Source organism: Colletotrichum graminicola (genome assembly GCF_000149035.1).
Source record: "Colletotrichum graminicola M1.001 genomic scaffold supercont1.62, whole genome shotgun sequence".
NCBI classification, from domain to species: domain Eukaryota; kingdom Fungi; phylum Ascomycota; class Sordariomycetes; order Glomerellales; family Glomerellaceae; genus Colletotrichum; species Colletotrichum graminicola.
Window position 1 is genome coordinate 130,270 of NW_007361066.1, and position 24,604 is coordinate 154,873.

The window sequence follows — 24,604 nt, forward strand, 5'->3', positions numbered from 1 at the left end:
TGAGCAGTAAGCAACTATATGACCATATGACATTTTCTGTTCTCATCCGACTTGTTCAACTTGTGGAAAGTCAAGGGGTTATTTTCTTCTGTAGAATATGGCGTCGACTTCTTCCAGCGTTTTCCCTTTCGTCTCAACCCAGAAGATTACCTAAAGTAATGTCAATAAGCGCGCCGTAAGCAGGCGGGCATTCCAACTTACCACAATGAGAAGTATGATGACATCCCAGCTTCCGTTCACAATGTACATCTTCCAACCAATATTCTCTAAAGCGATTGGCATAATAAACACCAACAAGAGCCTACTCGATAGTTTAGCATAGGATATCCACTCCCGAGAAAAGAACACTCACGTAAGGCTGCTCAGCATCAGTGAAGAGAAAGCTAGGCCCTTTGCCCGTATACTGTAATTCATGACCTCCGTCGGATAGAGGTAGGTGATGGGTGTCCAGGCCAGTGAATAAAAGCCCTGAAAAAGAAAGATCACTGCCACGTTGCCATAAACAAGGCTGGTTGGCGTCCTCTCTGGGCCATTATCAGAATATACCTTTGATAACCCTCCGATAACGAAAAGGCAGGCAGTAAGTAGGCTCTGGCCAGCAATAGCCGTCGGACGCCGGCCCCACGCAGTTACTAGGAATGTGCCCAACAGGCAACAAACCAGACACCAAACGTTCAGCACAACGTTGACGTGCAGCTGAGTGCGGCTGTCGGTCACCCCAGCACTGCTGAGCTCCGGCCCCAGGTAGAACAGAGCGATGAGATTCCCTACCACAGTCGACATTGGTCCGACTGAGGCTCCGATCAGAAACCTTCTCCGCACAACCGGGTTCTTGACGATATCCGCGATGGAGCTGTCGTGCTCTTTCTCCGAGGTCAAGGAATCCACAATCTCGTTGTAAATCACGACCACATCCGGATCGGATACATCGCCGTCAGCGTTGGTTTGCGCGACGGCGAGGCGGGCCTCGTCGGAGTGGCCCTGGTATTGGAGCCAACGGGGACTTTCCGGGACGAAGGGCAAGATGGCGATGCAGAGCAGAGAGAAGATTCCTTGGAAAAGCGACGGCGCTCTCCACGCCCAGGAAGTGGTCCAAGAGCCAGTTCCGAGCGTGATGCCGGCCGCCAGGATCGCGCCGATCCAGTAAAAGTCATTGAGGGACCCCACGCCCCATGCTCGGAACCGGCTGTGAAAGGTTTCGGAGAGGTAGACGCCCCCGGCAATACCAGAAGCGGAAGCCCCGAGCCCAATAATGATGCGACCGACGATGAACATGGCGATGTTCTGGGCGGCCGTTTGTAGTAAAACACCGACTATGGCGACAAGGCTGCTCCAAAACATTGCCGGTCTCCTTCCAAGCCTATCCGCTGCCACGCCCGCGAACATGGGTCCTAAAATGCCGCCAATGAAGATTGACGCGGTATTGAGGCCAGTCGTCGCCGCATTCAGTTGAAAGTAGTCTCTGTATGCAGGGAGGATGTTGAAAGCGTTGAGCAAGGCAGTATCGTAGCCCACCGTCTGTTGATCGCTTCTTAGCCTCTCCTCTACTCATCGCATTTACCAAATCTTTTGAGATAAACAGAAAACATACACACGACTGTACAAATGAGCATAGAATGAGGAGGAGGGACAAGACCAAGGTGGACTCTGGCACCCACGCGGGCAACCACGTTCCCGTCTGTGTCTTTCGTAGCATCTTCAAGGCGGCCTGTTCCCAGAAGCGAGGAGGAACCAATTGAAAAAAAAAGAATCGGAGTCTGAATTGTCAATTAGAACAGACTGCAAGGTCTAGTGGTTACTTCGTAGCATACGCAAATTACCAAAGCCTCTCCCTTGGTTATATGATGGACTCTTGTAAGCATATCCGCAACGCTGACGACGGATGTAAGCTAGTGATTATGAAAGAAGTCGAATATATTGTAGTAATCTACTAGACGTAAGACAACAGTACAGCTTAGGATAATAATCACTGGCTGGAACATCTCTGAGAGCGCAGCTGTGGTATGGGTTGTCTCCTTTTGGAACTAGTCTTCTGACAAGTTAGAGAATGCTCATTAACGATTCGGCCCATTGTTCACTTCTCAGCGAACCAGTGATTGACACGTCTTTTTTCATTACAAGTAGGTTTTGACTGCCTTCATTGATTGCTGTTATTTAACAGCACAAGGTAGAAACCTTGTTTAGCATTACTGGGCAAGCCGGAGTTTCCGGTTTAGACTTGGCTATCAGCTGGCACTATTACTACACATACAGATAGCAATGTTATGGATACGTAATCTCTCCTTGATTTCAGCCTTGATTGACTGGCTTCAGGTCTGTTGTGGTATTTGACTAAGCAGGTAAATGTTCAATTCTTTCGTGCCATCACCCACATAAACTCCGCACCAAAGTCCGGGTCATTCTCCTCCAGCGCCCCTTCGCCGGCCTCAAATACCTCTACCTGCAACAAATCAAAGCCAACTTCTCTCAGAAGTTCTTGATTCCCATCTAGGTCATAACTGCTCCAAAACATGCCATACCCAAAGAACTCGCCGTGAATCTCTTCCTCGTCAAAAGTCGCAAGATTCAGAGCAAAGACCCCTCCAGGCTTTAGCCAACCATGGATCTTGGCAAGCATGGCCTTCAGTTTTGCCCTCGGAAGATGGAATAGCGTATAAAAGCTAACTATTCCATCAAAGATCCCAGCCTCAAAAGAAAGAGCCATCATATCGCCAGGAAGTACTGTGGCATCTGGGAAGTTTGCTTTGGCTACTTTACATTGCTTAGCCGAGATGTCGTTTGCAACCACCTGTGCACCATGCTTGAGAAGTAGTTCCAGGACGGGAACGCCAGGGCCGCAGCCAAGGTCTAGGATAGATGGTGAAGGTGACGCTTCCAGCTTCTCGAGAAGGCTCTTGGTGTACCTTTCTCGTGGTGATTTGTTGTCTTTGACCCATTGTAGATACCATTCTGTGATGTTATCGTAGGCGTATTGGACAATGCCTTCAGGTGGGTCAGACATCTTGTGGTGGATCACAGCATGTGGAAGCGGTGGAGGAGAGGTGAGGGATGAAAGATGGGGAATAGATGATATCGAAATAGCCAGAGCGCACAGATAGGCATAGATATGAGATGCGATAAAGTGTCCAAGTGGAAAAAGGGGGGAGAGTCGCGAGCCTGGGCAGTTAGAAATAGCTATTTTGCGAGCCCTCCACGTGATTTGCTGTGTGTTGATCTACGTACAGCTGGATTCACATCGTGTGATAGTAGATACTAATGCATGTTGAACGGTGCTAACTGCAGTAGACATAGTGCGCCAAACATTAGCCATCTCTTCCTCGCTTACGTCGCAGCATCTCCGAGCTGATACATCAAGGCAAACATGACATGGGGGTAGGCCATCCCTCGCAGTCGGGGGTCAAATAACAGGATACCTTCCACCCACCTACCCACCCACATCCAACCAGCGCCACCAAAACACCGTTAATACCATCAATTCAGAAGCCTGGCACTTTACCTCCTAGCCGAATTACATACCGAAGCCTCTTGGGCATCGATTCGATCCATTTATTGATAGTAGATTGATCCAAATCATGCCAAGCTTGCTCCACGAAGAACTTTAGATGCTCTTCATCCCAATGAGGTGTGCTTCGTACGTACTGCTTTTCAACTGACCATGCATGTATCCTGTTTTTTTTTTTTATCCCCGAGTGCCTCGGTAATCCAGACCGACCGGACATTCATCTCTTCACCCGAGTGGCCCGTCACAAAGTGATCCACCGTATGTACGGATATTCCATGGCGTATACGATGTAAAAATGACAGAAGTCTGAGTTCCACAATCGGTGCACCACGCCCTCGTCATTCAGGACACCATGTGTGTTAGATTGACGCCTGCGTCCGTATAAAAGGCTGTCAAAAACTACACTACGCGTATAACTGTAAATATGCAAGAACCGGTGAGAACGGGTAGATTTGAAGGGAGCAAACCCGCCTTTTTGCTTAGGTAATGTTTCATTTGATTATGCTTATGATAAGCATCATGACTACTGGCACTTAGATCTGTGTGTTCGAAGCGTACCCCGTGCTGTAATCAAGCTACGCTTACTACTATAATCACTGCTGCTTGAACTGTTTCCATAGCATCTCTTTGCATTCTGGAAGACGGTCTTGTAAAGTAGTCCTTTCCTTGGACTTAATAATAGTCGTTTGCGCTCTTGATGCTCTTGTTGCTCTTGATGTGTGGCATCTTCTTACTCTCGTTCTTATATAGTGCTTGGCGATTATACTTTTGTACGCAGGTGTGTGAGGCATATGAAAAAGAAGAAAGAACCCCCACTCAAAAAAGAAAGAAACAAAAAGTTTTGACTATGAGTACCTTTGCCATGGCCGCAGCGGTGGTGAAGCTGCTCATTGTACTTCAATGGGTACCTTACGCGTCGGCAAGATTACTCGGCTCGTCCTTCGGACTGCCGATTTTTGACATCTTCAACGTTACCGCACCTGTCATCTTTGATTACATCTGTGTTGGAGCCGGTACGGCCGGTATTGCAGTGGCGGTCCGTCTCGCCGAGGCGGGGAACACCGTCGCTTTGATCGAAGCCGGTTCTCTTCACCAGCTGGGAAACGGCAACTTCAGCCAGGTGCCATTGTACGCTTCTGCCTTTCAGCACACTTATCCCGGCTCCCTCATAAATCCGTTGGTCGACTGGAATCTGACCACTACCCCGCAAGCCGGTCTCTTACGACTCTACCCGCAGGGAAAGGCGGTTGGGGGGACGTCCACCCGGAGCCACCAAGCATTCACGTTTGCGCCCAAGAGCAGCTACCAGGAGTGGGCAGATGCCGTGGGTGACCAATCGTACAACTGGGAGGGGTTTTCCCCTCACCTGATCAAACCAGTCAATTTCACCGCCCCATCGTCGTACCGCTTCCCGAACAGCACCGCACGGCACCCGCCGGACTGGACGAGTCATACCTCCGGCCCACTGCAGCTTGGGTTCAGTAACTATGCCTGGCCGTGGGCGTCTTGGGTCAAGAAGGCCCTTATCGGACTGGGCTTCGAAGAAAACCCCGACGGCTTCGTTGGCGGCTCGCTTCAAGGCGTCGGCTATCAGCTTTCGACGCTTGATGCCACGTCCTTCACAAAAGAGACGTCGGATAGCAGTTACCTCGAGAGACTGGGCATGGACAACGAGAACCTCGTCGTCTACACCAATTCCCTGGTAACCCGGATCCTCTTGGACGATTCCAAGACTGCCAACGGTGTTGAGGTGGACTATGGCGGTCTAATGCTCAAATTGGCTTGCAGAAAGGAGGTCATCGTGTCGGCCGGCGCTTTTCGCTCTCCCCAGCTCCTCATGCTGTCCGGAATCGGCCCCGGAACAACCCTTGAGCAACATGGAATCTCCGTCGTCTCCGATCTTGCCGGAGTAGGCCAGAATCTTGGGGACCAGGTATGCGCTGGGATCAGTAGGCGTGTCGGGGTCCCTACGACGGCGGAGCTTCAATGGAACGAGGACACCGCGGCACAAGCCCTCCGGGACTATGAATCAAGTCCGCCCAGGGGTCCGTATACCTCGTATGCGGGAGACTTGCTCGCCTTTGAGAAGTTGCCCGAGAAGTACCGGCAGCTGCTCCCAAAGTCCGTACGCGAATCTCTTGATTCGCTCAACGCCGACGTGCCTGAGCTGGAGTTTGTGGCCTTCTCGGCGTACGGTGGCCCTCATACCGGCTTTCTCGGAAGCCCTGACGGGCACAACTGGGCGACTCTGGCCGTCGCCGTAGCCTCTCCGTTTTCCCGCGGCAATGTCAGCATCGCGTCGAACAGGGCACGAGACAACCCCCTGGTCAACCCCGCGTGGATGAGCGACACTCGCGACGCTCAAATAGCTCTCCAAGCGTTTCGGCGTTTGCAGGAAATCCTGAACAGCACGATTCTGGCACCGGTGCTGGTCGGCCAGGAAGCCTTTCCGCCCGCCTCCCTACTACAAACTGACGCGCAGGTCCTCGAATTCGTCAAGACGTACGCCAACCCGCTTTTCCAAGCTTCGGGTACGGCCAAGATGGGCCGGGAAAGCGACCCGATGGCCGTCATCGACTCCAAAGCCCGCGTGTTCGGTGTCAATGGCGTCCGCGTCGTCGACGCATCCGCTTTGCCGGTACTTTTACCAGGCCACATTCAGGGAACCATCTGTGAGTATCGGACTGCCGTGAGAACAAGCGGACATTCAACGGCCACTACTAACCGGCATTTGGTGATATAGATGGGCTCGCGGAAAAAATTGCAGATGATATTATCCGCCAGAAAAAGGACGTCGTGGAACCAAGACCATATCTTAGTGACTTGGATACTGAGCAGGTGCCGATGGAAATGTAGGAATCGCTAGTGCTTTCGGTTGACAGAATTGAATCATATCTACCGTCACTTCTCTCTCATCTCTTTCACTTGAGTCACATCGGCATTCTTGACGATCTAGGCACGGCACCTCGTATAAGTTGGATATCCGAGGAAATGCTAAGATTTCAGCTGGGTCGCCAAACTCTTCTATGAAATGTTGCTATTCAACTCTACATAGCCGGCCTTCTGCGTCTTCTTGCCAGTAAACATCCGTTCCAACCGATGTATGTTGCCAGAGGGTGAAGTTTCCGTCGTACTTTTCCTTCACTTGAAGGAGTCTTTCATAATTCTTGCCATAGTAATCCAGCTTCCACTGAGGGTTGTCGTAGGTCGCTTCGTTGATGTAAGAGCCGCTTCCCGGGGTCAAATCCTTCACCCAATCCTGCCACGTATTCACCTTGGCCTGGATGAGTTGAAGATTCTCTACGCTTGCGTCGTCCGGAAACGAGACGGCCGCGCTGGAAGATAAGAGAGCGTTCCGCCACGCCGGGAGGACCGCGTTGCTGTCCGCCTCGACGCCCACATTGGCGTTTGACACGTTGTTGCTCGTGCCGCCAACCACAATCTCACCGGGCACCGTATCGTCGTTGAGGATGCGCTGATAAACTTCCAGCAGAGCCGTCAAGTTGTCTCGGACAACCGCTGCTGGTACTAGTCGGCTTCCGATCGTGTTGTTGGAAGGGAATGATGAATCCTGGCGGTCCGGAGGGACGAGCGTGTCATACAGTTCGACGAACGACTGTCGTTCTATGGTACTTTTTGCAATAAGAGCCACGTTGAGCTCTTGTGCGGCCTGATAGAAGTCTTGCAGGATGGCGTCCAAGTTGGATACGCTACCGCCTGGTAAGGTAGCCGCGGTCAGCCTGAAGAGTCCGCTGGTGAAGATCCACGATGCCGAGAAGCCAGGTACAAGACCGAATCGCGGGCTGAGCTGATACCATGCCTGAACCGCTAACCAGAAAGCCGTCGAGTTAGCGCTGGTAAACACAAACGTCGCGCCCGCGATCTGGCCGTCCGGGTGTGCCTTGACGGTCTGACTGAGAACGATGCCGTAGTTGCCCGAGCCGCCGCCGCTCAATGCCCAGTACAGGTCGGCGTTTGTTGACGGCGAGGCGATCAGGTGTCTTTGGTCGGTGGTAACCACCTCGAACTCGAGCGTGTTATCCGCAGCCAACCCGTAGAGGGACGAGAGTTGGCCATACCCTCCATTCTGGGAAAACCCTCCTGCTACTCCCACACTGGGGCATAAGCCGACTGCCACCCGCAGGCCATACGTAGCCGCGATATTGGCCACTTCGTGTCCCAAAACACCGGCTCCCATCTTGACAGCGGGCCCTGCGTATGTTGAGCCTGTGTAGTTCGTGATGATTGAGACGTCGCGCAGGTCGTGCGTCCACAGCGCCAACGAGCCCTTGCCGGTAGAACGTCCAAGGTAATCGTGGCCAGTGTTCTTGACCGACACGCGGATATTCTTTTGCTGCGCGAATTCGAGCCCCGCCATGACACTTGCTGCGTCGGTGACACTGATGGCGTACGAGGCAACGTTATCGAGGGTGCAGGTGTCGCTGGCCGAAGACAAGAATGGGTTGCATGAATTGTTCAGCCAGAAGGGAGACATGACTGCAACCGGATCATCATAACTACGATGGGAATAAGCAAGTTTCTTCCTTTTCCTAGTCATCTCGGGGCACAACACCCCTCATACGCATACGACTCACTAAATGCTGTTGCTACCCCAGGCGCCCCGGACCTGGGCGCACTTTGCAACATCCTCGGACGGTCGGTAGCAAGGCTGAGCCAAGGGCTCGCCTCGCACAAGCTTGCCGCTAACTGTCGTGTTCAGACGGTCCCAATCAGCCGTTGTAGGCCATCCATCGTCCGTGGGGAGGTAGCGGCAAGATGGATTGCCATGCCGTGGACGAAGCGCGAATGCTGCAGAGGACAGCCCCCAAGACGCTACGAGCACGGCGCAAAGGTTCACCATTTCGACTTGGTGGAAAGTTGTCAAGCGAAGGGAGGGAGAGTAAGATGGTCTATACAGACAAGACGATGGCCTCGTTTGGATCGAGAGTGCCCTGACGGAGTATGAGGTCCGGAGAACGCTCGTAAACGGTTCAGCTTATGAATGAAATCCAACTTTGTGCGGCAGCGCGTCTACCACTACCTCGTTTACTTGCCGTAATAATATTTACCAGGGTATATTCGTTACGGTATGTAAGCACGGCAACTCACTATTGGAATTACGCCCCACTACTGGGCGAGGATGTCATATGTTGGCTCTAGATCTTATTGTCACTCACGAATCCCGGCTTAACATGCAACCACATGCTCTTGCTTATCATTCTGAAGCCGTCAGATATCCCCACACCTAGTAATCATCCATCCTCTCCGTCACTGACCCCTGATCCCTTATCTTGTGGTTTTCTGCAGATTGTCCATGTACGGAGTATTCTTAGTGTAAGTAAGAGTTCACGTTGCAATATGTGTTCCAACGACATATAACCCGTCAAGCACCAAGCACGTTCCAGTATGTCACTAAACGCGGCCGTTCTGCCACATCACACGTGAGAGACGATAGTCACCAGTTCCAGCATCAATCATGTCGTTGCAACTCCTGTCGATCATGCTCCTCTGCCACACACTACAACACCTACTTGTCATACTGGTACTTGGATATACCCGCGCAGACTCTATCCTTCGTCCAGCTCTACTCCCTTTGCTCCTTATCCTTACGCTGTATACCCTTCCTCTCAACGAGGCAATACAACACCCGGTCGTCCATGGGCTCGTCAACTTCAATACGGTCGGTGTCTTATTCCAGTACTTGGACTGTGCCTGCATCAGCCGGTGGTCATACTCCGCCGGTGGACCGACGTCCGGCGCAGGAGGCCATCGCAGGCTAAGACCGGAACCTGAGCACGACAACACTGCCAATACCACCAAGGGCCGGGGGCAGGTTTGGTCGCGATTAGGATTCGGCACTTCACTCGTCACAACTTGGCGAGGAGCAGGTACTGCCTGGGAGGTCCAGTACACCCCACGGTTCGAGCGGGTACCGAGCCGAAGACGCTTTCTCGTCGAGACCGTGCTGTGCCTGGCATTGGAACTTCTCATTCTTGACGCCCTGAGCCTGCCAAAGGGAGGCACGCCGGAAGGGAACGCCGTTGTATTCTCATGGGACAGGGTTAGGCTGCTGTCGCGATTATGGGACGTGTCTAGTGACGAGCTCATCGTCAGGTTAAGGGCCGTCCTCGGGTTCTGGGTGGGAACGTATTTCGCCATACGAGCCATGCATCGTGTCCTGGCCATTGTGGGCGTAGTGACGGGCCTCAAAGATGTCCACCGCTGGCCGCCCTTGTTCGGGCCACTCGGTCAAACGTACACCTTGCGCAGCTTCTGGGGGTGAGTAATAATCCTTCTGTCCAGTGTCAAGTCCGTTCGAGTTGGCGCGTCCAGAAGTGCATGTTACTGATTCAAGGGCGCAATGCGACAGTATATTCTGGCACCAGACTTTACGCCAAAAGAGCGGGAGCCCGGCCCACTACATGACGTACTCGATCCTCGGATTCAGGAAGGGAGGAATATTCGCACGTTATCTCCACCTCTTTCTGACGTTCATCGTATCTGCAGTCATACATCTCCTCGCGGAAGAGTATCCCTGGGGCATTGACTGGGATCGCAGCGGTACAATGAGGTTCTTCATGGCCCAAGCATTCGGTATACTCTTGGAGGATCTCGTGCAGTCTACTCTTGGCACGCGCGAGCCTCGCTGGTGGACCAAGGCCATGGGATGGATCTGGGTTTCACTCTTCGTCTTCTGGTCGTCGCCAATGCACTTTTATCCCCGCCTTCAGGTGATGGACATGAGTGGCGGAGGTGTTCCACCCGTAAGTGTTTTGCGGCCTGTGATGGACCGTTTGTTGGCACGCTTGGTGGCGTAGACCCCTGATTATAGGTGTAATTGGACTTGGTGTTGTATATTATATCATCTACGCCGATCATGATTTACACTTTGAGCCAACCCATGATTCCGTAGTGACGAATGCGTGTGGTATCGTAGCTCACAGAGCCAGTACCCATAGCCTTTTGAAGCTACGACCGGACGACGCCGGAGGATCTAGGGATATGGCTCGCGGAGCTGATGGCGTTTCCACTCGTACACGGACATGAGAAGACAAGAATTGATAGAACAGGTGTGGCGTAAATAGTGCCTGGCTACCAGAACAATTCCGCTCTTGAGAGTGTGTTCGTCCCCGTCTCTCGCTCTCTCGGCTTCTTTGGTATGCTACATTATGTACGCTGCGCCACCTGTCTCAAGACCGCATCGACCTGGTCAAACTTTGTTGTTTTCTTCACAAGCCCATCCAACGCTCCAAACGGAAGCCAAGCAGCCACCTTGGCCAGGATCACATAGTGCCCCCTGAAAATGAGAGGTGGCGGCCGCGTGTTGTTCAACAAGTCCCCCACCACGGCCTTCGCCCACTCTGCTGGTCGCATGCCGGTGCCTTTGAACTTGTCTTGCCTCAAGATCGGTTCGAGCAGGTGTTTGGCCGGCTGGTAACATGACCCCTCGGGCAAGACAGAATCATCCGCATGTTTCGCCGTCCTTGTATAGTTGTTGTTGATGAGGTTGGTCGGCCCAACCGTTCCGGTTTTGAGATCGATGACTTGGACGTCAAAGCTCTCGACTTCCATCCGCAGAATGGCAGAGTACATGGACATGGCGGCTTTCGAGGCCGCGTACGCCGCTCCGCCGGGGACAGGAAGTACGGAAGCGATGGATGTGTGGTTGACGATGATGCCCTTGGACTCGATGATCAGCGGCAGGAATGCCTGGCACATTTGGACCGCGCCCCAGAGGTTGGTGTCAAACACCTTCTTGGCCTCTTCGATGGACACGTCCGCTGCCGTCATTGTCAACATGGCGGCTGCGTTGTTGACCAATATGTCGAGGCTCGGCAGCTTGCCGACACAGCTTGCAATCGACGACGGTGATGTGACGTCCAGCTCCAGCGTCTCGATGCCAGATGCCGCGAGATTCTTCATCTTGGAAATATCCCGGGCCGTGGCGTAGACGTGCAAGCCAGCGGAGTGAAAAGCCATCGCAAGCGCAGCCCCGAGACCGCCATCGGAGCATCCGGTGATGAGAACGCTCCTGGGGCCTCCACGAGCTCCTTCGGAAGAGGCGAATTGACCCATTGCGCTACGTCACAGACCAGAAGAATGGATTGAAGGAACGTGGATGCTTTCTGTGTTTTGCAAGTACAGAGTGATACTGTTCCCCATGTTCATATTGTCACACTCACGATAGACTTATATTGGGCCCTGAATTGCTTACATCTATGCTTACTCCTGACATGCTTACCCATTATCTTTTACGTCGAACCCTTGCCATGTGCATATTTGTCTGCCTATAATACCTGGATCATGCAAAACAATGATTAGCTCTATATGCAATACTGATTACATCCAGTGATAATCCCAACGCGCTGTACCATACCCTTCTCCGCAAACGTGGGATGCACAAGACATGAATGGTTCGTCTCGCCGAGCGCCAATATTTGGAATTTGGAAACCCAACTACCCGCCATGTCTTCAACTACTGCTCATCGCACAGTCAAGTGCAAAACAATTGACGGCATCACGCTGGAAGCGTGGCTCTGGGAGGTTGAGGGCCCAGCACCTGCCATTGTCATGACACACGGCGTAAGTGGCCGAGGGACGAGGCCGAGTTTCATGCACGGCAAGACTGACCAGCCATATCCCGCAGCTCAACTGCGTCAAAGAATGGAGTCTTGACGAGACGGCCGACGCCTTCCACAAAGCAGGCTACAACGTCCTGCTTTACGACCCGAGAGGGATCGGAGGCAGCGAGGGCGTTCCCCGAAACCAGCCGGATCCGTGGCAGCACGCCGAGGACATCTCAGGTATGTGTACCGCCGTGCTTGCCATGTTCCCCAGTGGCTGGCTGGCTATTTGACTAACGACGCCCGCGGTAGATGTCGTCAGTTATGTTGTTACACTACCGACCGTCGACCCCCACAGGGTCATGCTTTGGGGTGTTTCCTTCGGGGCGAGTGTGACGGCATGCGCCGGCGCTGTCGATCCTCGCGTAGCGGCCGTCCTGATGGTCGCGCCCATCTTCAAATTCATCCGTCCCGACAAGCGGAGGAAACTGTTTACGCAGCTGATGAAGGATCGCCAGTCGCAGCTGAGGGGCAACGAGCCTCTGTACCTGCGTCCTTACGACAGTAACGGGGAGAATCTGGCAGGCTACGGCGGCTCCGGGGGACCATGCGCCAAACAAGCGTCCATGTTGATGGAGCTCGGTGTACAGCGCTATGGATACCGCAACCGCATCACCCTTCAGACGTTCCACAAGTTGGCACTCTTCCGTCCCCAGGACTTCCTGCAAGAGATGCTGACTGACAAGCCTATCATGATGGTTGTGCCCGAGAACGACACCATGTCTTTGCCAGGGGACCAGGTCGCGGCGTTTGAATGTTTCAAGTGTCCGAAGCAACTTCACTTGGCCAAGAACAAGGGTCACATGGACATTTTGTCCGGCGAAGGGTTCACAGAGAACATGTCTAAGATGATAGGATTCTTCAACTCGGTTTCAGAAAATGTCGCCTAGCCCCATCTAGATGACCTTTCTACTAAAGCATATATCTGGCTGCACATCTCGCTATACAAGACGCTTTGTTTGTGGCCGTTGGTGTAAACCGCCAAAATTGGGGCTCTATGCATCATTCCAGACGGCAAGCAGGATGCACACCACGGCGTCACACAGGCTCACAGCTATAATATAAGGAATCAGAACAACCAAGACTAGTAAGAAGAGAATGTCTGACAGTGCAGACCAGTATCGCGGCCTTCTAAATAGCCAGGACCTAGGGTGTATCGCATGGGAGGGACATAGAAACTAGTCCCAGACCACATTGCCTAGAGGCGGGGTGCCTGAAGACTCCCCTCGCCCTTGTAGTACACGGTAGTCAATGCATCCATCCACCTGCACCCCGATTCCACCGCCATCGACTCCCGCTTGTTAGACGAACCGACGCACCGGCTGACGCAGGGCGGCACTCCTAGCCGCAAAAGCCCTACTGCTATTACGTAGTGATCCCCAGAGATCGAGGCTCGATACGGATACACGAGCGAAGACGGTCCAGCACGCGAGGACGAGGGCTCAGACGGGAGGGGGCGGCCTATGAACGCCATCGATTTCCCCTTAGCTCACCGGCCGGGCGTTCCACACTCCAAAAGCTGCGTTAGAGGCAACGTGACGGGCTCCCCCTTGATAGATACATTGACCGAGTCGAAACAGTGGCTGGCTTGACCATGTCTCTCTTACCGGACCTCGTGCGGAAGTTGGGTAGTCTCTTGTTTCAAGCATTAGCTATGCACATTGCGTTTGCACTCATAAATACTCGTCACCAATACCCGTTACCGATACCGGCCTAATCCCAATCGACTTGGCCTTCGTTCCTGCGCCGGCATCTCTCTCACATGCATACGAACCCACATCTTCTGGAGCAGATACTAGGACAACATTTCGTCCTCGCCATATTTGCCAGCCACCGGAAACACAATATACAGCGTCACAGATGGAGTGATTGTTGTATTTAGGTATCAGAAGTCATTCCACTCGCGTATCCTAGTAGCTGCGAACAATGCTTCAGTAGAAGAGACCAACTGCCCCCTGCTCTCCTGCCAACCAACTTTCTATACTGCGATACATCTTCTCGCACGACCCTAGGTCCTGCCCCGTGACTAGCTTGACATCAATGTCGTATCCCAGAGTACTCTGCGCGGCACCGAGGTATTTGTAGCCCGTTGGGTACCTCGCCAGCACCTCGTCGGCGAAGGCGGGCGCAGATGTCCCATCCACGGGCACGACCTTGTCTTTCTCGTAGACGAGCTTTACAAATGCCGCTTTCCAGTCTCGCCGTTCGTATCCGCCTTTGCAGCGACCGACCTTTTCTCTCTCGCAGAAGAAGATGAAGCGGCAGTCGCAGTCGACGTCGTATTCGAAGCCGTCGCGGTGCTTGAATCGCTGGGTGATGGTCGCCTTCATCTTCCCGACAGCACGATTGGCCGCGAGGTTCAGCTCTACAAGGGTGCCGCACTCGCGGTGCATGATGAAGTCGCCCATCTTCTTTCCCTCGATGGAGATGCGGATGAAGTCATCAATGGGCAGAGCGCCGCTCCAGGCTGTATACCTCAGTGTCAGTCGACAGCTCTCCAAGGCTTGTTGCAATGCCGATCCAAACAGGCTGTCAACGCACTCGTCTAGACATGGGCATCGTCGGTAAAAAGTGAGCGGTAGTTGGTCCATTCGCAGGCGTCCCGGTAAACAGGCCAGCCCTTGCAGAGTTCCGAGACGGCGAGGCGGTCGAGGAGCTCGGCGGGGCTGCCTCCGATGTGGGAGTATTGACGAGTGTGAGGGTCTGTCATGACGTCTATGTAAGGCGTAGAACAAGGATTGTATAAAGAGTAGAAATGCTCTATTGATGACTTGAGTGGGCTTAACGTGTTTGGGCACGGAGAAGCGAGGCGGGAGCGTGAGAGGAGAAGCAAAACGGCTCTCATATACCGCCTGTCTGCTGGTTTTTCTTGCCTTTCTGTTCAGTAAGTAAGAACTCGGCCTGCATTTGGGAAGGAACCCATGTATGCTGTTGCCTTGGGCTCCTTCCCTGGCATGATCGAACTTTGTCACGGAAGGAGCAAATCGCCTGTCTCCTTCCATCCGAGCTGCCTCAGTGATGTGGATGTACCTCGACTGATACGTACCTACTTAGGCAGAAGGCAGTCAACCAAAGTCCCCCACTCGAGAGAGCAAGAGGGAAGGCGGTCGAACGTGAGCTCAAGTCTGATATGAGCAAAGTTGATATTGGGTATCGTCTAGGTTGGTATTGACCCTAGTTCTCACACCAAGCTATCATACCTTCTATGCTGCCATCGACAAAAAGGAAATCCAACATAGGTACTACAAACATGCGGGAACATTTGGCCGTCTCTTCGTTCTCGTTCAGAAGATATCTTTGTAACTCGGAACAAACAGCATAAAGAGAACCAGCATCAGAACAACCCAGGGGTATTTCCACCACGAGATCGGCTGGGTATGGCCTCCTCCCTCTCGATAGACGCTCAATGCCGCGGCATGGAACCCGTCTGACGTGTGTGCGGCGACCTCGTCGGTCTCATTTTCCATCTCGACTACCCTCCCAGATACGCCATTCTCGTCAGAGATCATGTGCTCCAAGCCCTCACTCTCGTCCACAATCTCAACGACCCTCCCATACAGTCTACTCAATTCAGCCGTCTCACGAGAGGGTCCATTGCTTCCGATGATTCTACTCGCGATATTCGGCATTCTCCCAAGGCTCCGCCACCCGCCACCCCTCCACCCCGGAGACCTTGGCGACGTAACACTCTCGCCCGTCCCCATCAGCTCCCGCATCGCCTCCCTCCGTCCCCTCATCGCCATCGTGAATCCCGTGGGCGAGAATGCATCCACGGGAGTGCTCAATGGCGTCTCTGGCACACCCCCCGTTCTACTTTCGACGCTCTCTCGCCTACTACCGCCGTCCTCTGCCCATCCATACCCCGCAAGATACTCTGTCAGCCTTGGAGTCAGGGGCGTCACATCGGAAGGCGACAGCTCCCTCTCGCAGTCTGTCGTCATCGACACGGGGCTCACGGTGAACGGTGAAAAGTTTGTGCTCCGTCCAGATAGCGGGTCTGGTTGCATTGGGGACCATGGGGCGGGGCTCCGGCCGGCGAAGAGAGGGCTGTTTGATTGTCGGCGTATGCGGATCGGGTTTGGGGCACCGCCGCGGCGGTGACGGGGAGACGAGATTTGCATGGCTGGCAGTCTGGGGGAAACCAAGATTCCGACGACGAGAAACCGACCCAACCGAGAGCTTCTTTGATGAAAGGGATAGATAGATGGAATTTGAATATTCGTCAGAGAAAAAGACGATCGATGGGGGGAAACGAAGATGGAAACCTCACATCTTAGGGGGGTCGCCGCGAGGCACGACTTATGTGTTGACCCCCATTTTCTGCCCTTTGTGAAGCCGGGTAGGCAAGGGGCAAACACCAAGAAATGAGCGCTCAAGGTTGCCCAATCCGGCGTCATCCTGAAGTCTTCAAATCAAAGGAGATGCAGCAGTCCAGTTTGTTGGCAACTGATGAATGAGGGAAGTTCCTGCCTTGTCACAAAGGACGAAACGGAATACGAGTTCGAAAAGGGGCCGGAATTCAGACGCGACTCAAAACCAAAGGGACGTGTCTTTGCCGCAACGGCTAGCGACTGCGGCAAACCGGGTTTTCGGCAAATGTCGTAAGTTGGTGCCGAGGACGTCTTTACTATCGACGAGACGCAGGATCTATGCAATGTGGTCTATGTGATATCAGTTGGCCCGCAACAGTATGACTGGATCATGGCATTTCTGGAAACACTCTTGCTGTAATCACGGAGAAACCGATATCATTTGATCCTGAATCTATCCATCATGCTAGCGCATTGGACCTCCTTTCGATTACGATGCCGAGCCACAAGGTATGATAGAAAAAGGACAGAAAGACGCCATTGAGTCTATATCAACACCATCTGCCGACCCCTCGTGTCCAAGACTCCGGACCTCCTTCCAATACGCCACATAGATTCAAAGGCATACACATACGCACACACACCGAGGGAGAGAGATGGGGGGAGAGATAGATGCAGGTAGTTATTCCCAGAATACCACGCCGTCGTCGCGAATCTTGTCCGAACCCACGCAGGACCGACCACGGCTGCTTAGAGTTGAATATCGTCTGGCATCTGCAGACTCGACGGGTCAGTCCTCGGCACGCGGTAGGCATCCACCACGCCCAGGTTCACCGGCATCTTCCAGGGCCCCAGCACCTTGTCCGCGCAGGAGTGGCACCGGATGCCGTCCATCTGGACCCCCGTCTTGCGTCGCAGGGACCGCGTCCAGCAATTTTTACCAATCATATGGCCGGCGCCGCACTTGAGGCGTACGGCGGCATGCGCGTGCGGCGGGCGGTCCATCTCCTCGCCGCAGGCCACGCAGTCGATGGGGTCCGGATCGCCGTCGGCTGCCGCGAGGGCATCGACCTCCTCCGCGGTCAGCGGCTCGAACGTGTCGTCTATGGCGCGCTGCCGGGTGTGCTCGTCTTGCAGCCACAGCGCCAGGTTGCGCTTGAAGTGGTACTGCGTGTACTGCAGCGTCTCCTCGTTGAACAGCATCTCCCCGGCGAAGCTGTATGGCCAGAACCGCATCATGTCCCTGCCGGCCTCGAGGAGCTTCTCGAACGGGGCCAGGAGCGCAGGGCCGACGAGCTCGCCCCGCCGGACGGGGTTAATCTCCCATATGTGCACGAGCATGTCAGCCACGGCCCGGGCGCGCGCGTGGGACAGGCCCGAGTCCTGGGACAGCAGCGTCGTGGCGATGAGGGAGAATTCGCACCGCATCACGCGTTCGCCGCCTCCCGACGCCAGGCTGTATTGCCCCCACGAGTCCTCCCAAGCGGCGGCGCCTCCAAACTTGACGAGGGCGCCGCTGAAGGTCTCTTGCCAGATCTTCTCTAACCGCAATTTCTCGTCGAACTTGGTTTTGAGAAACGGGATGACCGCCACCGGTGCGTTTTGGGAGTTGGCCGGGTCGACGACGTTCTTCAGGATTTGGATATCTGGCTGGCTGAGATGACGCTGGACGAAGTGTTCGTACGGAGGTTGGCGCGCGTCAGGGACGCCCTCGTTCTGGGGTCTCTCGGTGTTCATATCCGTGACGGGCACCACCTGCACGTTGTCTTGAGCCACCAGGACCGGATCGTACACGGCCATTTGACAGGGCCAGTAGCCCCGATACGGGAACAGGTATCCCTGGGACACGGTCCGGCGCATGGCCGCGCCGATGTTGTGCAGCTCCGGCCACGTGTTGGTCGGGATGTCCTCGAACGGCTCCTTCTGCTTGGGATCCGTCCAATGGGTCCCGGTGCAAAAGGCCCCGTTGTCAAAGTGGTCTTTGTCGAAGCGGCAGGCCGTCTCCATCTTACACACGCGGAACGCCCGCTGGTCGTCGGCGTCGTCGACGACGGTGCCCGCCGGGGTGAAGGCCATGGTGAGGAACTCCATTAGCGATTTGGCGTACTCCCGGGCGGCGGCCTGGGCCCGCGGGCTGGTTTCGTCTATCGTGTGTAGGTTCGCGGTGACCCGGACCGGGGCGTGGCGCGTTTGGAAAAACTCATTGGTGCATGAAGGGCAGGGTACGTCGTAGTTCTCCGTCACCATACCAAGGGCTCCTGGGGCGATACAGTCTGCGTATCTGGGGTTTGCGCATCGGTTAAGATATGAGTAGGGGTGCTGCATCCAGGCATCGTTCTCCCAGCACCTATAAATCCTCTGGAGAAGGATACACATATTCTTGGACAAGACAAGACGTTGATTCTGGCGAAATGGAGCCAATGTAGCTTGCAAATCTGTTACAGAACGGCGAGAAGATGAGGAGAGTGTAGGGAAACTCGGCCATCTTGAACTCTCCTGCCAATGGCAAGGGAAGCGTCTACTCGTTCGGTTGCATCTTTGGAACTGGGAGAAATGAGCCGGTCCTCAACAAAGACTCGATAGTTTCTGGCCATGACACCAGACGTCAAAGGATTTGAAAGGATTATTTTGCTATCTGGGAAGATGTGTTTTTGGGGTGCTCAAGGGACTCGGCAGATCATTGAGCCTTTGTCTTGCGAGTCCTTGACGGATCCCCGTCGCTTGCTCGGTGGTACGAGCATCCGGGATCCTCTCTCATTGTAGACGTTGCGACTGACGAGAGCAGCAGAAAATGGTTTCAACCCAGAGTAACAATGGGTTGCCGGGGAAGAGCAAAGAGCCGCAGTCTCGGGCACGAAAATAGCACCGGCTCTTTGACTACACCTTTGGCGGTGTGAGCCTGCAATGATCAACTTGGACCTTTCGAGGTCTTGTCCAGCTGCAAGACATTGTGCATAGGAGGACAGACAGGCGCATGGCACTCGCCACGAGCGTCTCTCCCTCGCGACGGTTAACTGTTGGCCGCAATGTCATTTGTTCGGGCTCAGTTTGGTGCCCAATAACCTGCGAGGAAACAGTCTGCAGGCTGCAGGCTGCACGGCGGCTCAATGGTGTAGGCTGACTGGCTGAGAGGCCGCTGCCCGTCCGCCCTGTCCTGTACGGTTCCGGAAGTCTCCAACTCACTGATGAGCGCCCGACAGCGGGAAGACAGAGCTCATGTGCTGTGGAAGTGAGAACTGAAAAGGGATACTGATAGTCACTGGCTACTCTCATGCCAGGCCATACGTGATGAGCGGGAGGAAGAAGAGGAAGTGGAAGAAGAAGAAGAAGGAGAAGAGGAAGACAGGAAGGAGGTGCTCACCGAGGCCTGCTGAGTCATGAACGTGATTATGTAAGTCATCAATCGGAATCCAAGCCCCCTACGGATACTATAAGCTGAGCTCCCCATGCACCCGACTCCCATGTTCCAAGCTGCCCCAGAGATGAGTTGGCAAGACCCATTCTGCGAGATGGTCTCTTCAAGACGTCCATCCCGTCACCGACTGTCCTCTTTCACGATGAATTCCTCAATGCCCGCCGTATCCTCTTGGCGAACCTAGACTAGCCTTTGACAAGCCTATACGTATCCGATCACGAGCTCGCTCAAGCAGCCGGGGAGCAACCCGCCCCTTGACGGCCTTGATGCCCAACCAGCCATCGTCGATCTACAATGTCTTCTTCTTCCTCTTCTTGTCTTTTCTAACTGCTCCGCCGTTTCCTCTCCCTTCACCTCCGGCAAGCGAACCTGTACGGTAGCTGGCCATCGGGGGCGAAATCCCCCAGCCTGCGGAAGAGGGGGACAATCTACGAGTCAGACCTGCCAGTGCAGTCGCCGCTGTAAATCGGCGAGTATCAGCCCATCACCGTGTCGATGGACGACGAAAGCCTCATTCATCGCGACTGGTCAAACCCATCTTCCCTCCTTCCCCCCCCTCCTTTCGTCAACCACGACACCCATCAGGCAAAGGGGTCCAACGTACCCAAAGTTTGGGCCATGAGCGGCCCGACGAGTGCGGGAACCGCTCCTGCGCTAGAAGGGGGGTACCATTGCCACGCCTGCCACCGGTTCATTGGTTTGCCAACTGCATGAATCCTGCATAATCGCACCCAGCACGTTGTTCTCCTTCCCCCCCCCCCCCCCCCTCCGCATGCGCTCGACTCCGTTTCCTGCTAGGGGGGGAGATATACAGTCTTACACTCCCTCCGCTTCTACGTTCGCTGAGCGGTTGCTGCTCTTTGCATATGCGCTCCTCCCCAGCATCGTCCTCTCGGATTCCATCACGGAATCTCCTTCTGCTCAGGTGAGTTGCCAGCTGCACCGTCGACCTCTCCCACCAATGATCCGTGGCGGCCTATGGGACGACTCGGGGTTATATATGTGCCATCATCGGCTTTCAATCTGCCTTGCCGGTCCGTCTGTCCTGTCTGTCTGTGTTTATCATGTTCCTAACCCTTCCTTCTGTTCGCTTCCGGCCTCCCTGCTGCGTGACCCCTTGTACTCTATAAGTTCTTGATCCTTTATACCCCTTTTGAGCCATCACCTGTCTGCCCAACTCGCATTGGATGTATATCAATCTGCAATCCGGAGGCCGAGCGCCGTGGAGTCTCGGGCACAGGAGGGAGGGTCGTCCGCTCGAAGCCACCTGGCCGCAGGCGTTTGAGGCGTCCGTCCCCGTCGCCGAGCGCGACACCGCGGTCACAAAGAGACAGGTCTCCATATCTGGCGGGCAGACGACCAACCTCACAGTCGGCATCACGGTCGGCGTCGCCGTCCTCCTCTTCCTTCTCGGGGCGGGCGCGTTCATCTACTGCTACGGAATATCTCTCAGAAAGATCGGCCGCCGGAGACGTCGCCACTCCCGCCGCAACCGCCGTTATCAGCACAAGTCGGTCAGCTCAGGGAGCTCCAAGAGCTCGGCCGAAGGCCCCCCGGCGTCCCATGCGTCTCGTTCGGCTCCGCCTTCTGCTGCTCCGGCAAACGATCCCCCAGCCGACCCCCCTGCCGACCCTCCGGCCGATCCCCCGGCTGATCCCCCAGCCGATCCGCCTGCGGATAAGTAGGGAGGCGGGCTGATAGGGACTTCGCTTTCGCCTTGGGAGCGTTCGCTTGGGCAATGAAAGAAGGAACGAGCCGTTTCAGGTTGGTCAACAATGCCTTCAAGGGATGACAGTATGCTGACATCGATATCAGGCCTGCTCGTGTCACATATGGTGGTCTACATGTTGTAAGTTATGTCGGTGTGCGATGGTTTTGGCGAATTGCTTTGAGCGGGAGTTTGCGGGCGTGGAGGGAGTGTCCATGGCAAATACCAGGCACCAACAGGACTGGGGAGGGCGATCAGCATCCTTATTTGGTAATATGTGCAGTCGTAATTGGTTATTGTTCTGCGCTCGGCCGATATTTATATATCTTGTTAGTGTTTGTATCCGAACAATGGTCTCTTCGTTTGATACAGCGGAAAAGAGTTGATTCACTTTGAGCTTTCCCGCCTCCGACCAAGACAAGGTCACACCGCCGCCATCTCATTGTCCTCGAGAACGACCTCCCCGTCGCCGGCAGTCTCCCTTCTCAAGTCTCGAGACCCCTTTGGCACCCCGCATAGGGCGTCAAAGAAGGAGTAGCAGCATTCATTGCACGTCGCATCCCCGTCGCCTCCAGCGTCTCTTGCCGTGGCGAACTCTTCCAGGCGGAAGTTGGGATCCGTGTCCCATCCCATCCCCAGTGCGAATTCCTGGTCCAGTGCAGGCCCGTAGTCGACGAAGTCGTCCCCTAGAGGCATGTTCGCCCCGGCGCCCATGCCCATCCCGAAGGCCGGCGCCGGGGGCATAGGCATCGCGTTCATGGGAGGCATCGGCATAAACCGGATAGTCGGCCCGCGGGCTCGAGGCTGGCGTCGGTCGCGACGGGCAGGCTGTGTCTCGGTGTTGCGTTTGGCTTTGGGGCATTGTTTCTTCTTGGGCTTTGCTTTGTAGTGGTGATGGTGGTGATGGCTGTGCTTGTGATGGCGATGCGTCCACCTGTGTACTTGAGGATGTCGATGGGCATGAGTATGGGTATGCGATTGGGCCACCGGAGAGGCGTGCAAAGGTACGTGGTGGTCATGAGGATGGGCCTTGTCGACGTGAGAGTGTGCCGGCTGGGAGGTCTTTCTGCGCGGGTTTGGTGCGAATGCACAGTTGAAGCAAAGGTATACAAGGGCGACGGCAGCGATGCCGCCTATCAGGCATCCGACGAGCATGCCCGCTATCCGGCCCTCCTCGCCGCGCCGGGTGAGCCGGTGGAGGACAGATGCCGCTGCGTCGGCACTCTTTGGGGGCCTCGTCGGGATCGGTGTCATTGCAAAGATGGCCCTGGATGGCTCCTCGACGTCTCGAACGCACTGCTAAGGCACCGTCTGGCTTGGTCTATTTGGAAACTCCGTCCTCTCACTTTACTATTATGATGGTCTTATGTTATTCAGGGGCGGACACCTCACGATAGGTGTGTGAATCATCATGCTCATCAGCCCGTCCGACTATCATCACCAACTCCTCGTAAGTAGGTCGTTTGCCGCAATCCTGAGACGATGAGACGACAACATGCGTCGTCAAAGACAATCTCCAAACCAAGGAGAGGAAGCAATCAACAATCCGCATCAAACTTCAGGCCGGTGATGCCTCTATATTTGCGAATCGTTCCGGGCACGCCGAACGCAAATATCTCAGGTCCCCCAACTCCACGCTGCCGGAACATGCTGCGCGACGTAGCACCAAAAACACCACCGCATACCACACGTACCCGATTTACGTTTGCGTACACGAAAACGTGTTGCCATTGCTGACCTTTCATCCCCTCCCGGATATGTGCGTGCCGCAGCAAACACGGCGGGGAAAGGGGGGGGAGGGGTGAAACTATTATAACGCTGTATCCTACAAACTCGCACGTCAGGGCAATCTTCCTCCAAACCCCTGACGCAACGTTCCAAAAAACCGAAAACCCGGAGTACGCCGGTTCAAACCGCAGTTGAAATCATCGTCGTTGTGTTATCATCCTGCGTCGCGGGGGGTTCAGACTCAAGTCATCACATTCTGTATCATAGCCCGCCAAAAAGGAAGAATGGAAGAAAAAAGAGAAAAGAAAACCTCAAGCCCTCCACCGGCCGCGCCTCTCCTGCCTCCTCTCCTCCCGCTCCCGGAGACGCGCCAACACGGCCTCTATCGCCTCCTGCGTCTTGCCCGAACGCTCCGCGAACGCCTCGTAGAACTCGCAGTCGGCGTGGCCAGGCTGCCGCTCGTTCAGGGAGACGATGGTGTTGGACAGGGTCTCCAGGCTCTCGATGAGCGGGGCGTAGTCAGTCCCGTGCCTGCGTCTGCGACGGTGGGCGTTGTCGTCGTCGGCGTCGGCGTCGTGGCGGTACCTCGATGGCGAAGAGTGCCCGTCGCGGGGGCTGTGTCGTCGCCTCCGCTGGCGGTCTTCGTCCTTGCTACCGCTGCCGCCGCCGTCATGGTGACCACGTCTGTGGGGGCGCTCTGGGGAGCGGTCTTGTGATCGTTCGCGTGAGTGAGCATACCGGTCCTGGCTGTACGCCCTCCTCTTCCCGCGCCCGCGACTCTTTGCGCTGGCCCGTATCCCTTCGCGCCCGTCCTCCTCGTCCGCGCCGCCCCCGAAACGGTCCACGGCTTTGGAGAGGATGTTCTTGCCCAGGTGCTCCAGCATCTCCATGTCCATGTTCGGGACGCCGCCCCGGGCGCGCTCGTCGCTGTCGTGGTTGCTGTTGCCTCGAGCACTGAGACGTCGGTCGTTGTAGTGTCGGTCATCCTTGTCATCGCCGCCGCTGAGTTTCTTCATGTACTTTTTCACGGCGTATGCGACCAGCCCCCGTGCGAGTGCCTCGAGGATGATTTCCATCTGGCCATGGTGGTTTTCTTCGCCGCCGCCGTTGCGTTTGTCGCCATATCGGCTTCGGTTGCGGCTACTGCGGTTCGGGGACGGCCCGGTGTTGCGGGAGCCTGTTAGTGTTCGTATTAAGCCTTCCATGAGCACGTGAGGTATGGGTTCATCGAAAGATTGCGCAAAAGTAATGGGCGAGCGAGCGTATGGTTGGTGTAAGTGTGCAGAAGTGAATGAGAGAGAGAGAGAGTTGGGGTGT

The 24,604-nt window shown here is 54.9% G+C and overlaps 13 protein-coding genes across 13 annotated transcripts; 4 read left to right on the plus strand and 9 right to left on the minus strand.

Annotated features, from left to right (window-relative positions):
- Nucleotides 1-78: 78 nt before the first annotated feature.
- On the minus strand, nucleotides 79-1,696 carry GLRG_10542 (uncharacterized protein; the record flags this gene model as incomplete). Its single annotated transcript, XM_008101227.1, has 4 exons — nucleotides 79-150; nucleotides 202-301; nucleotides 353-1,518; nucleotides 1,592-1,696. 4 exons carry the CDS (start codon nucleotides 1,694-1,696, stop codon nucleotides 79-81), a joined length of 1,443 nt encoding a protein of 480 aa, XP_008099418.1.
- A 651-nt stretch (nucleotides 1,697-2,347) lies between these two features.
- On the minus strand, nucleotides 2,348-3,001 carry GLRG_10543 (methyltransferase domain-containing protein; the record flags this gene model as incomplete). Its single annotated transcript, XM_008101228.1, has 1 exon — nucleotides 2,348-3,001. One exon carries the CDS (start codon nucleotides 2,999-3,001, stop codon nucleotides 2,348-2,350), a length of 654 nt encoding a protein of 217 aa, XP_008099419.1.
- A 1,348-nt stretch (nucleotides 3,002-4,349) lies between these two features.
- On the plus strand, nucleotides 4,350-6,358 carry GLRG_10544 (GMC oxidoreductase; the record flags this gene model as incomplete). The annotated part of the gene is made up of 2 exons (XM_008101229.1): nucleotides 4,350-6,174; nucleotides 6,246-6,358. 2 exons carry the CDS (start codon nucleotides 4,350-4,352, stop codon nucleotides 6,356-6,358), a joined length of 1,938 nt encoding a protein of 645 aa, XP_008099420.1.
- A 181-nt stretch (nucleotides 6,359-6,539) lies between these two features.
- Nucleotides 6,540-8,363, minus strand: GLRG_10545 (FAD binding domain-containing protein; the record flags this gene model as incomplete). The annotated part of the gene is made up of 2 exons (XM_008101230.1): nucleotides 6,540-8,019; nucleotides 8,098-8,363. 2 exons carry the CDS (start codon nucleotides 8,361-8,363, stop codon nucleotides 6,540-6,542), a joined length of 1,746 nt encoding a protein of 581 aa, XP_008099421.1.
- Nucleotides 8,364-8,978: 615 nt separating this feature from the next.
- GLRG_10546 (tat pathway signal sequence) lies at nucleotides 8,979-10,320 on the plus strand (the record flags this gene model as incomplete). The annotated part of the gene is made up of 2 exons (XM_008101231.1): nucleotides 8,979-9,781; nucleotides 9,873-10,320. 2 exons carry the CDS (start codon nucleotides 8,979-8,981, stop codon nucleotides 10,318-10,320), a joined length of 1,251 nt encoding a protein of 416 aa, XP_008099422.1.
- A 349-nt stretch (nucleotides 10,321-10,669) lies between these two features.
- GLRG_10547 (short chain dehydrogenase) lies at nucleotides 10,670-11,578 on the minus strand (the record flags this gene model as incomplete). The annotated part of the gene is made up of 1 exon (XM_008101232.1): nucleotides 10,670-11,578. One exon carries the CDS (start codon nucleotides 11,576-11,578, stop codon nucleotides 10,670-10,672), a length of 909 nt encoding a protein of 302 aa, XP_008099423.1.
- Nucleotides 11,579-11,968: 390 nt separating this feature from the next.
- GLRG_10548 (DltD domain-containing protein) lies at nucleotides 11,969-13,016 on the plus strand (the record flags this gene model as incomplete). Its single annotated transcript, XM_008101233.1, has 3 exons — nucleotides 11,969-12,085; nucleotides 12,150-12,306; nucleotides 12,379-13,016. 3 exons carry the CDS (start codon nucleotides 11,969-11,971, stop codon nucleotides 13,014-13,016), a joined length of 912 nt encoding a protein of 303 aa, XP_008099424.1.
- A 1,041-nt stretch (nucleotides 13,017-14,057) lies between these two features.
- Nucleotides 14,058-14,836, minus strand: GLRG_10549 (catabolic 3-dehydroquinase; the record flags this gene model as incomplete). Its single annotated transcript, XM_008101234.1, has 3 exons — nucleotides 14,058-14,593; nucleotides 14,668-14,671; nucleotides 14,738-14,836. 3 exons carry the CDS (start codon nucleotides 14,834-14,836, stop codon nucleotides 14,058-14,060), a joined length of 639 nt encoding a protein of 212 aa, XP_008099425.1.
- Nucleotides 14,837-15,410: 574 nt separating this feature from the next.
- On the minus strand, nucleotides 15,411-16,247 carry GLRG_10550 (uncharacterized protein; the record flags this gene model as incomplete). The annotated part of the gene is made up of 1 exon (XM_008101235.1): nucleotides 15,411-16,247. One exon carries the CDS (start codon nucleotides 16,245-16,247, stop codon nucleotides 15,411-15,413), a length of 837 nt encoding a protein of 278 aa, XP_008099426.1.
- Nucleotides 16,248-17,186: 939 nt separating this feature from the next.
- Nucleotides 17,187-18,812, minus strand: GLRG_10551 (uncharacterized protein; the record flags this gene model as incomplete). Its single annotated transcript, XM_008101236.1, has 1 exon — nucleotides 17,187-18,812. The coding sequence occupies one exon, from the start codon at nucleotides 18,810-18,812 to the stop codon at nucleotides 17,187-17,189; it is 1,626 nt and encodes a 541-aa protein (XP_008099427.1).
- Nucleotides 18,813-21,038: 2,226 nt separating this feature from the next.
- Nucleotides 21,039-21,536, plus strand: GLRG_10552 (uncharacterized protein; the record flags this gene model as incomplete). The annotated part of the gene is made up of 1 exon (XM_008101237.1): nucleotides 21,039-21,536. The coding sequence occupies one exon, from the start codon at nucleotides 21,039-21,041 to the stop codon at nucleotides 21,534-21,536; it is 498 nt and encodes a 165-aa protein (XP_008099428.1).
- A 446-nt stretch (nucleotides 21,537-21,982) lies between these two features.
- Nucleotides 21,983-22,333, minus strand: GLRG_10553 (uncharacterized protein; the record flags this gene model as incomplete). The annotated part of the gene is made up of 1 exon (XM_008101238.1): nucleotides 21,983-22,333. One exon carries the CDS (start codon nucleotides 22,331-22,333, stop codon nucleotides 21,983-21,985), a length of 351 nt encoding a protein of 116 aa, XP_008099429.1.
- Nucleotides 22,334-23,598: 1,265 nt separating this feature from the next.
- GLRG_10554 (uncharacterized protein) lies at nucleotides 23,599-24,492 on the minus strand (the record flags this gene model as incomplete). Its single annotated transcript, XM_008101239.1, has 1 exon — nucleotides 23,599-24,492. One exon carries the CDS (start codon nucleotides 24,490-24,492, stop codon nucleotides 23,599-23,601), a length of 894 nt encoding a protein of 297 aa, XP_008099430.1.
- Between the last annotated feature and the right edge of the window lie 112 nt (nucleotides 24,493-24,604).